This window comes from Maniola hyperantus, chromosome Z (genome assembly GCF_902806685.2).
Source record: "Maniola hyperantus chromosome Z, iAphHyp1.2, whole genome shotgun sequence".
NCBI classification, from domain to species: Eukaryota; Metazoa; Arthropoda; class Insecta; order Lepidoptera; family Nymphalidae; genus Maniola; species Maniola hyperantus.
Window position 1 is genome coordinate 14,091,304 of NC_048564.1, and position 12,363 is coordinate 14,103,666.

A 12,363-nucleotide genomic window follows, 5' to 3' on the forward strand; every position below is an offset into this window, starting at 1 on the left:
AACAAACACGATATACGTAAAACCTACAATATATTTGTGACACCAGCCAGAATACTATAGTCCACCATGCTGGCCAATCGCGGACTATAATATTACATAATATTAGTGGGATATGCAAACTATTCCATTGGGTATTATTATTTGGACTCTTGTAAGACACCCATGTAGCTATCGACTTGAATCAACTTAATATAACCAGAACAATTAAATGATATGCACTGTCACAACTAGGGAAAACCATCTTAAATAATATAAAGTAATATAAGTATATTTTCAAGCAAATAAACTGGGTGACACGACCCTCCATAATATTATTATGAGGGTTGCTATACACATAGTTGGTGCGGTTCAACTCCGAATGGGATATAATATTATGTAAATTAATATTGAACAAAAACGCCACTAGGCTTGGCCATGTTACCCAAAACTCGGTTAGGCTACGAAATTATATTAGGTCGGCTGTGCCAAAGTAACAAAAATGTAGTAATTTTCGGTGTAAAGCGCTATTTAATTGGTTTCTATAAAGTGGAATTAAAGAAATTACCAACTGCACTAATTATATTAGAGTGACTGTCTCGAAGCTAGTTGTGCTCTAAATAATTTATTAATTGCTTTAATAATTAGAGTTTATCGGTTTACATAAGGGGCTTAGTGAAAATTAAGATTGTAAAATATAGTCCGCGACAGGTTGAGAAGGCAATCGGGATATGAGACGGGGGGATGCTTCGCAACCCCCGCACTCACGGGGTGTTCCCTCCCCGATTGCCATCTCGACGTGTCGCGTACTATAATATGTACATTTGTTTTTTCCTATATTTAGAATACAAAGGCAATAATTATCCAGGATTCACAGTGGAGTTTGATACGCTCGACTTGTTACTCTGATAGGCTTGGGAGCCTATCAGTGTAACAAGTAGCACAGCCAACAAGAAGTTGACTGAATAAGCCCGGATTCAAACCCGGGTGATGTCCGATCAGGTGAACTGATGAAAATCAAATAATAATATGTAGAAGCCAACAAACCGGGTTTGTCGTGTTCCAAAATATACATAATGAAATTAATTTAACTGTTATTTATTGGTATAAAACCATTATAGTATACAAAATATTTGCAATCTTCGTTTGATTGGTTGTGGGGAAGAGAAAATGGCCGCTAAATGCGGTTAGCTCAAATTTAAGGATACCGGTTATTGCTGTGAAATTCATCATCATCATCATGATCAACCCATCGCCGGCTCACTACAGAGCACGGGTCTCCTCTCAGAGTGAGAAGGGTTTTGGCCATAGTCTACCTGCACGCTGGCCATGTGCAGATTGGTAGACTTCATCATTTCACTTCAGAATTTTAATTTTTATTGTTTGTTTATGTTTTATAAACATGTTGTTGAATAAAAATTGTCGCTTCGTATATATTATGCCGACCTACTATGCGTATAGCAACCCTGACTGTGAAAACATGGCAAAAGCAATTTCTCACATATTTCCTGTCATTCGCGACGCATCTCCCTTTTACATAATAAAACTTCATATCCTCACCACTTGCCACGAGAAATATGAAAACAGAAAAATTTAGATTGTCTTGTATTGAATAAAACACTAGCTTTTTCCCGAGAATATTCTCGCGTGGGTTTTGGTTTTTTTTAAATATCGTGGGTAAAATAAACTCTGATTTTAAGTGATAAATGCCGTATGTTTTATTTTTTTTATTTTGGTTTTTAATTCTAAATTAAAAGTAAAATTTAATTCTTTTTAATACGCCTTACTCACAACCTTGAATGGGAAGCTGGAAGAAATCTCTGTTTAGAGATAAGCATTTACGATGTAACTTAATTTATTACTACTATGTAACTACAATTTCGGTACATGAAAAAAGAAAATAAATTAAATAAATAAATAAAAACATTAAATTAGAACAAAAATAAATAAATCAAATCTAAAACATCATCGAGAGCACCGCATTAACTTTATTTTAATTAAATTTATTTTGTGCCAGACACATCAGTAGGTAGCCATAATATTATAAATGCGAAAGTGTATTTGTTTGTCCTTTAATCACCCATTTCCCACCAATTCTAGCCCCATAAAAGAGTCAGTCCAAGACCCTATTTTAATACCTCGTATCAATCATAAACTCAGTAAGTAAATACGTTTCTGGGAAGAAATATATTAAAAGTACATAAGAAATACAAAAGAAAACACTTATAAAGTAGGTAATGGATCTTCATTATTGGAAAGATATTATTAGCATTTCAAACGAAATATTTTCAAATACCTTTAATAGAGGTCGGGGGTTCGATCCCGGGCACGCACATCTAACTTTTCGGAGTTATGTATGTTTTAATCAATTTAATATCACTTGTTAATCAATTAAATATCACCGTCATGGTGAAGGAAAACATCGTGAGGAAACCTGCATACCTGAGAGAGACCAAACATGAGTCTAGGTCGACGGGAAGTACCTACCCAATAGGTTTTCTTCACAGACACGACGGACAGACAACAAAGTGATCCTATAAGGGTTCCTTTTTCCTTTTGACGTACGGAACCCTAAAAATAGGGTAATCATACAACTTTTTGCCGTTCGGGATGTCCCTAGTGCGAGTTTACGCCAACCAGATAAGTAAGAGACGTTTTTACAGATTCTAGTTATTTTTCCCCCCGAACAAAAGACGTGTTGAATCTGGTGTACCTTGAGACGACTCATAATCATAAACCTTATCATCATCTTTCTTTCATACCTCGACCGTGACACCATCTTCACGACCGAGGCATGAAAGAAAGGCAAACCTGTAAAGAGGAAGCATCATAATTCTTATCTCGGAAAAATGGGAACAATACGAAAATGCTGACTCGGAAATTAAAAGTAGAAACAAAAGCAAATTGCCCGTAAGAGGACCAGTGTCGGCCGAAAGCCTGTTTACTTATACACAGAGCCGGTGGCAGATTCGGCGTTATCATTTTTTCATTGACGTGGATAGAAAATCTAGATAACTAATGAAAGAAACAAGTTTTTTCTATTGCAGGCTGCGATTGATGACAATCATGCCTTAAAGAAAGCAATGATGAGGTTTAAATTGCAGTGCGCGTCTAGAAGATAACTAATCACACTTTTCGTGATGTATCCATTTTGGATTTTTCCCTTTACTTGTGCTATAAGGCCTAACATTCTGCCAAATTTCATGATTCTAGGTCAACGGGAAGTACCCTATACGTTTTCTTGACAGACACGACAAATAGTCACGGATAGACAGACATACAGACAACAAAGTGATCCCACAAGGGTTCCTTTTTTCCTTTAGAGGTACGGAACCCTAAAAAACACTAAGTATTTGACTAATGTAAAAGAATCACTACCTACAGAAATGAGGAATTAGGCAGAGATTTAGGGCACCTTTATATTTGCCGCGAGGTGCCGCGCGGGTAATTTCCACGTATTTTTATGAGTTATATATTCGGATGAAAAATCGATGTGGGCAATGTTGGCTAAAAGTTCGGATTACTTTGCCCGCCATCGAAATCTAAAAAGTTGTGGTTTAAAAGTTAATTTATCAAAAAAATTACGTAGCGAATCATTCTTCAATCTTATTATAAATGCGAAAGTGTGTTTGTTTGTTGGTTTGTTGGTTTGTTGGTTTGTTGTTTTGTTAGTTAGTTGGTTTATTGGTTTGTCCTTCAATCACGTCGGAGTGGTGCAACGGATTGACGTGATTTTTTGCATGGGTATAGATAAAGACCTGGAGAGTGACATAGGCTAGAGTTCCCACGGAATTTTTAAAAATCTAATTCCACGCGGACAAAGTCGTGGGCATCAGCTAGTTTGCTTATAAATGCTTTTTGGGCAAAGTAGCATTGAGTGGCAAAGTTGGCTAGTTTAACGGTAACTATACCATTTAGGAATAAGCCCTTTACCCTTTTCTCGTAGAAACGTTTGGCTCCTTGACTATATTATTATGTAAGTAGGTATCATTCAAAATCGTGCTACAAAACTTTTTATTATGTTTCAACTTTTCGCACTACCCATTTTAAATCTCGCTCCTTTCTACTGTGAATCGTGTAGCGCTCTGTAAATTAGCACTGCTTTTACATTACAATTGAGGGTTTAGGATTTGTCTTTTATTGTATTTTAGTTAATTGCATTTCCTTGTTTGAATTTTATTATTTTGTACAGCTCGTGCCGAAGGCTTTATCCGCGTGGATTTATTTTTAAAAATCCCGTGGAAACTCTTTGAGTTTATAAAAAAGTTGGTATAAAAAAGTGCACCTTGCTCTTGTACAGCTTCGTACATTACATAAATACAAACTATATTTCCGCACCGCATCGCGTGGCGTCGCACAACTCAAAAACGTTTGGGTCTCATATACCTTAAATTAATGCATTGCAAAAAGGTTAACGGGTAGAGCCGTGATAACCTAGTGGTTAGTACATCCGCCTCCTATTCAGGAGGTCGCGGGTTTGATCCCAGGCATTCCAGGCCTGGGGTGCCAGCCAGGTAACCTACCAGTGTGCCTGGGTGCTGCTGGTCCGTGCGCGGAGTGTGCAGTTGTCGCCCGTTGGGTCCCCGGCTCGGGAGGCGCACGCACTTGGTCGGTGCGCCTCGGACGTGCAGTGTGGGGGCCGCACGTCCGTGTGTGAGCGGGGTTCCCGGTGGAGGGTCCACCTCGGCGGATGTCGCTGACTGGGTTGCGGTGGTTTGCTTTGGCGTTCCCGTGACCCAGTCACCAGGCGACGCGCAGGAGCGCCGCTGGATATTCCGGTCGCCTCTCGGCCGGCGAGTCCCACATACCTTTACCTTCCCTCCAGTAAGTAGGTTGGCTGGCTGGCTTCCAGAAGGGGGGGAAGTGTAAACGAAAAAAGGCATCCCAGGCCTAACTTTTCGGATTTATGTGCATTTTAAGAAATTAAATATCACTCGCTTTAGCAGTGAAGGAAAACATCGTGAGGAAACCTGTGAAAATAACAATCGTTAAATGCCATGAATTTGTCATTTCGGCGACTATGCTCACAACAAAATTTCCTTCATAAAACAAAAACTTTTTGTTTTTTTAGGTTTATGGCTATTGTTATTTAAATTAGTATTTTCACTAAGTAATTTTATAATACTATCTAAATAACTGGTAAGTAAAAATGCATGTTTCCCAGAAAGTTACCTCATTTCGGTGTCTTTTTGTTTGTCACGAATAACTTTACATAGATCAACAGCTCTAGCTAACTCTTCTTCTTATTGTTTTGCTTTGTGGCTTTTAGTTTTTTCCCTCTTCACGCTGTTAAACTTTTTTTAACAGTGTCCTATGTGTCAGTATTACATACACAAGCGTACTAAAGTCGTAAAAGACAATTATTATCGATTGCAATGAGCTTTGTCTATCTGGAGTCTGGTAATATCTTTGGATTTAGTATAGATTTAAGATAGCAATAACATGCATTAGCAAGGATTTATTACTATTAATTATCATCGTAAAAAAAAGTAGCTAACATCTAAATATGCATGCAATCACACACTCCCACTTACACACACACACACACACATACACACACGCACTCACAAACACACACAAGCACACACTCACACACGCATACACACACACATTCTGTTAAAATAGTTTTGATTATAATTTTAAGTAATCTCTTTAGGCCTTCTGTTATACCTAGATTTAAATTTAAATAATAATTATGTATTACCGCTGATTATTTTCAAATAAACAAAATAAACAAAATAAATAAATAAATTACATGACTAATTAATAACTATGGCAGTTAAAGTTTCATTACCTTTTGTTTTTATATAGTAACATATATGCGCTGATATATTATTATAACAATAACCATTCTTGTAAAACCATTCGACAAAAGTTATGACCGTAAATAACCATAAATGTATCAGCGGCGTTAATTGGTATAAATGTTTATATTATGACCGTATGTATGATAGGTTAATAAATGCTGTAGGTACACAGAACAAGCGCAGATTCGACAAATATTGCAATATGTGTATAATCAACCGCTGGATCATTACTCGTTGGAGTTTTATGTCGTAAAGTTGAGCGTCCACCAGTCTGCGATATACCAGTCTCTTCTCTTTTGTCTCAGGTGACCAATCAACACTGAGCTCCTCCTCTTAGATTATAATGGAGATACAAACAAACCTTGCAGCGCTGCGCTTTGTACCCTGTGCTGTGTTTAAAACATCCTGCTGCGCGATTGCGATAGAATGACAGCTACAATGTCACGGTCGCAATCACCTCTGATTGGTTGATGCTCGCTCACTATTGGCTACAATGCATGGTTGCCACCATAATAGCACAAATTCAGCCAATCACAACCATTGAGATTGTAATAATGATTGACAGGATCACGAGATACATGCTGATTCGCTCGTTATCGCATTGCCCATCTCGCTCAGTCTTCCATTTTCGCTTGCACAATACACCGCGCAGTTCAATGTTGTTGTAGAAAAAACATAGCACCAGAAAGTAAACTTGGCTGAGTACAGCACAGCATTGCTCAATGTTGATTGGTCATCCTTAAGCAAGAATTGAATACGAACCTGATGTACCACTATATCTTGCCGAAATCCCATAGGAATATTTATTCATATCATTGTGGCAAAGGTATGGCAATGTAGTGCAATGTCTCTCGCAGTAGTGAGCACTGTGGTCTTATGTGGGAGTTTTAGTTGATGTGGAAATGAGTAGGTCATGCTTGTCGTAGAGGTGATGACCGTTGGAGCCAAAAAGTCCTATAGAGTGCAGACCGCGTTAAAAGGGTGATGGAAAGCGGCTGGTGTGTGAGCTCAAGGTGTAGCGGAACTTCTTCTTCTTTTTCTCGAGTCGACGGTCAATTCAAACACGGGTATCCAAAAAAGCCGCAACTGCGATAGCTCGGTCTTAAAGGTGGCAATCGTGGTGAAAAGATTAGTCAGCCTACTTATCTGTTTGTATAGTAGCTGCTTCCAGGGACGCCGGGTGCTTGTAATCGGTATAAAACTAAGTACCACGCGGGGAGACTCTTTTCATGTCTTAGCGGAGCTAAGAGTAGCCTATGTTTAGTATTGGACTTTCGTAGGCTGATATCTAAATATATAAAAGGAAAAGGTGACTGACTGACTGACTGACTGATTGATCTATCAACGCACAGCTCAAACTACTGGACGGATCGGGCTGAAATTTGGCATACAGATAGCTATTATGACGTAGGGATCCGCTAAGAAAGGATTTTTGAAAATTCAACTCCTAAAGGGGTGAAATAGAGGTTTGAAATTTGTGTAGTCCACGCGGACGAAGTCGCGAGCATAAGCTAGTTATAATAATAATAATAAAGTTTTTTATTAAAGGCAAAGAACCCATGAATAAAATACAATTATGATTGTATTTTATCCATGGGCGACTACCTTTACATGAAACAATTATGCTATTGTAACCACATAGGCGCTAATGCTTAATGATATTCGTAAATGATTATCAATTTCATTTACGTAAAATGAAATTTTATCAATATACAGAGTGCCCACAAATTAATTTGGTAGGTACCTACCTACTAATTATTTATTTTAGCATAATAATTTTACATCTATTTTTAGAGTTCTGCACCCGAAAGGTGCCAACGGGAGCCTATTACTAAGCCTACTTTGTATAATTGTCTATCCGTCTGTATAACATATTTTTGAGGTAGATATACAGAGTGTAACCGTAACGCTGGCAAAAACGAAGACAGGTGAAAGTATTGATGATTTCCACAAAAAAAAACGCGAAAAAAATATATAAAAACGAAATTTGCGTAAGTATGCCACTCGAAGTCAATGCTGCGTCGTAGGCGGGGCATTGACCGGAGTGTTGCACGCTATACATTGCGGGTTTGAAAAATACTAAATCACTAAAACTACAAAATAAAGCACATGGTATTGAATTGTGTTTAGGTCGTATAACAATATCGCTAAGTTTTTGCTAGTGTTCAGGTTACACCCTGTATATAGGACTAAAACTAGATTACCGTTGGAGGCATCTAACCAGTATCTCAAGTTGAAGCAACAAATCGCTTAGTCGTACGACCTAGCAAATAGGTAGCTGCCAATTAATCTTGTTCCGTACAATATCTATAATAACTTCGTTTCTTAGGTATCGCTAGAATATGAGAAGAACCGGCAACAAAAATAACTAAATTACACCGATGTACGTATTCAAATTTTACTGAGTTTCTATCATCGTCAAGTTTCAAATAATTAAGAACACCCTTTAAGATTAAGGAAATACGATATAATTAAAAAAAATAGATTTAAGCAATTAATTAATGCTTGGAACGGGAAAAAACCGGTTGGGGTTCCTTTTTAGGGTTCCGTACCTCAAAAGGAAAAACGAAAACCTTATCACTTTGTTGTCTGTCTGTCAAGAAACCTACAGGGTATTTCCCGTTGACCTAGAATCATGAAATTTGGCAGGAAGGTAGGTCTTATAGCTGACATTAGGGGAAAAATCTGAAAACCGTGAATTGGTGGTTATATCACACAAAAAAAAAATTGTGGTCATAAACTACTAATAAGTATTTTCAATTTTCGAAGTAAGATAACTATATCAAGTGGGGTATCATATGAAAGGGCTTTACCGGTACATTCTAAAACGCATTTTATTTATTTTTATATATCATAGTTTTTGAATTATCGTGCAAAATATCGAAAAAATATGACTGTAGTACGGAACCCTCATTGCGAGAGCCTGACTCGCACTTGGCCGGTTCTTTCTTTTCAGGTACGGAATCCCAAAAATAATATTTAAGCAATTAATTAATACTTCGAACGGAGAAAAAAACATCTCCGTTGGTCAAAGTTAATGCACAGGATAAAATTTAAGAAATTCCACTCTGTTACCGAGTTCATTAAATTTCCCTCTCCGACAGGCTTTTAAGGTAATTGTGTTAGAGTGGAATTATAATAACGGAGGCGCGTCGTCGGGGAATAACCAAATATCGATGATCGTTTTGTAAATTTGCAAATTTTGTTGAGAGTTGAAATTAATCGCATTGTGGAACTCGCCTTTTTGGCTTTATTCGTGCTAACTCGCGGCCTTCTATTATCATCAAGCAGTGGTCCGACCGCCGCCGGCGCCCGGCGAGAAAATGACTAAATGCATAAAGTGGTAAAATGTGTGTCCTCTAATATCTCAAAAACGGTGGCTCTTAGGAAAAAAGTATTCAGATATTTTTTATAGATAATTATCTGATCTACAACTTTTGCCTGGGCTAATTTTATGATAAACTTACCGTTTTGCTGATAATCACGAAAAACCCGTTTTTGTAACCTTTGACCCCGAGTAATTATTTTTTTCCAGGTGTCGGATCGATGAGGACTTGACACATTTCATTTATAATAGTGTTTTGAACAATCTTACCAATTTTCAGCCAAGTGTGAATTATTGCAACCTCACCCTTATATTTTGATTTAGTTTAACTGGTCTATAAGAAGAACCATCGCTTGAATAAAAAATTTGAGTGAAAGAAAACAGAATACATCATCGCAGGTAAAACTTGAGGTAAAGAATTAAATTTAATATGCCATACTTTGTTAGTGAGTTCATTAAATTACTCTCCCTGACAGGCTTTTTAGGTAATTGTATTAAGAGTGTAACTACACGATCGCCTAATGGTGGGCTTACATGGGCAATTTATTCAAACAATTGTTGCTGGGCAACACGTATGGACGTCATACACGCACGCACATCTAACTTTTTGGAGTTAAGTGTATTTTAAACAACTAAATTAATATCACTTGCTTTAATGGTGAAGGAATCGTGAGGAAACCTGCATGCCTGAGAGTTCTCACGACATCTAGATCACGACACGAATCTATCGGATGCCATACGAGTGCTTCATATAAAATGTCAGTGATGTTTCGAATCCATGTCTCGTCTGCGCCTCGTACATGGCACGGCTCGTGCCCGCCACGTGTTGGCGTAAATCATCCCTATATCGTTGGCCAGTAACATTTACTATCCATATTCATGTAAAGATTAGTTAAGTTCCGTGTCTCATACTCGTAAGAAAGTTTAATAGATCGTACGTCATAATGCATCCGTCCGTCCGCGTGGCTGACGTCCATGCTTTGTAGTATAAGTCCCGCAAATTGCTAATGAGCGTGGCCGCAATTTTAGTGACGTCAGCACTAGACTGAAGTTTCGAGCTGATGGTATATTTTTATTTCGGCTGACGATGGCACCGACTCATTGGTCTTAAAATGTTTATTTAGCATAAATGCAACCTCAGTGACGTCTGGATGGAGCCGTTTGAAAACGGGTCGTTCATTAGGATCTAAGAGGTGGCGCTGGACGTCATTTCGATGTTAATGAGACATGGTTCCGGCACAATAGCAATTTGCGAGACTTATATCTTTGGTCGGATGATGCTTAAAAGCTTTTCTTTCAATCTAAACGCAAATGCATTTTCTTTTTTGAGATTAAAAATGAAAAATGAATCATTCCGCCTTATGGGGCTTAAAATAATAAAAACCGGGAGTAGGCTTAACAAAGTCATTTTAATAAATGATGGTTTATGTACATTACGTTGGTCCAATAGAAAGCCGTGAATCTGGGTCAGTTGCATTGCGATAAACCCCCGCGCTCGGCTATTGTGGTCTCCACTCCGTAGTATTACTTGGATTTTTTTAGACTTGAGGGTTTTTATAGTGTTATTCAATAGACAATTTTAAACGGAGGCTGATTTTAATTACTTCGACAGTCTTTATTTATTTTGTCCTAGATTTTTTGTCACAATATTTTTTTTAAACTTCCACCAACGGGACAATACAAAATTATCTTATCCATACCTACCGATAATATATAAAGTATTATTATTGTATATAAGTTGATTTGGGTATTTATTATAAGATATTTATGTAGTTTATTAGATTCTAGTACCGTAGACCTATTCCACTTCTTGATACGCCTTACTCACAACCTTGAATGGGAAGCTGGAAGAAATCTCTGTTTAGAGATAAGCATTTCCAATGTAACTTAATTTATTATTACTTTGTATCTACAATTTTGGTACATGAAAAATAAAAATAAATAAATAATTATAAATGCGAAAGTGTGTCTGTCTGTCTATCTGCTAGCTTTTCACAGGTCAACCGACTTTGATGTAATTTGGTACTTTAGCTTATACGTCCCGGGGACGGACATTAGCTACTTTTTATCCCAGAAAATCAAAGAGCTCCCACAGGATTTATTAAGATGCAAATCGCTTCGTACGTGTCCGTGGAATGTCGTCGTGATTAATATTTAATTTCACTTCTGATATGTATAATTAATTAAATATCACTTGCTTTACCGGTGAAGGAAAACATCTTGAGGAAACCTGCATGCCTGAGAGTCCTCCATAATGTTCTCAAAGATGTGTGAAGTCTACCAATCCGCACATGGCCGGCGTGGTAGACTATGGCCAAAACCCTTCTCAATCTGAGAGGAGACCCGTGCTCTGTACTGAGCCGGCGATGGGTTGATCATGATGATGATGATGTATAATTGTATTCTTAGATTGTAGGCGGTAGTCGCCTATAAAAGCGAGGTGCGCCCAAGTACGAGGCTAATTTCGCTGCTGATTTTTGTGCTGTAATCAACGTGGTCTGGTTTGAATTATGGTTTTCTTTATTTCCGACTTTTACTTTTTGTGTCTTACGTGTTAAATTTTGTTCCAATCATTAAAAGTTTGATAATTGTAAAAGTATTTGGTTTTGTGTTAATAAATTGTGTGTTTTTAATTGAATTTTACTTCCGTACCTAAATGTATATAAATGATTTTTCATTTCCTAAGATAACTTTTTGTTCGCAGTTTGCAACCAGTTCGCTCGTGGCGTGTTCGCGATGCTGGGTGCCGTGACTCCTGAGTCGTTTGACACGCTCCACTCCTACACCAACACGTTCCAAATGCCGTTCGTCACGCCATGGTTTCCTGAAAAGGTAAGTCAAAAGTCAAAGTCAAATAATTTATTGAAAGTACGTACTTATAGTCCGTGTTGTTCTCTACGTGATCAAATCAGAAATGAGGAGATCCGTCGGAGAACTAGAGTAACCGACATAGCTCAACGGGTTGCGAAGCTGAAGTGGAAATGGGCAGGGCACAATGCACATAGTTCGTAAAACCGATATTCGTTGGGGTCCCAAGGTGCTGGAATGGCGACCTCGCACCGGATGACGCAGCGTTGGAAGACCCCCACTAGGTGGACGGACGAAATCAGATGAGTCGCAGGGAGCCGCTGGATTCAGGCGGCGCAAGACCGTGTGAAAGTCCCTACAAGAGTCCTATGTCCAGCTGTGGAAGTCTATCGGTTGATGATGATGATGATGATGATTATGACGTACAGTCCATACACATTGACTCCT

At 38.1% G+C, this 12,363-nt stretch overlaps 1 protein-coding gene across 2 annotated transcripts in view; it reads left to right on the forward strand.

Annotated features, from left to right (window-relative positions):
• LOC117995883 (glutamate receptor 1-like) overlaps positions 1 to 12,363 on the forward strand; it is a 117,386-nt gene that overhangs the window by 33,115 nt on the left and 71,908 nt on the right. For both annotated transcript variants that reach the window (XM_069508634.1, XM_034983894.2), the window contains exon 3: positions 11,813 to 11,940. In XM_069508634.1, the coding sequence (XP_069364735.1) occupies positions 11,813 to 11,940 (128 nt within the window). The remainder of the gene's footprint in view (positions 1 to 11,812; positions 11,941 to 12,363) is intronic.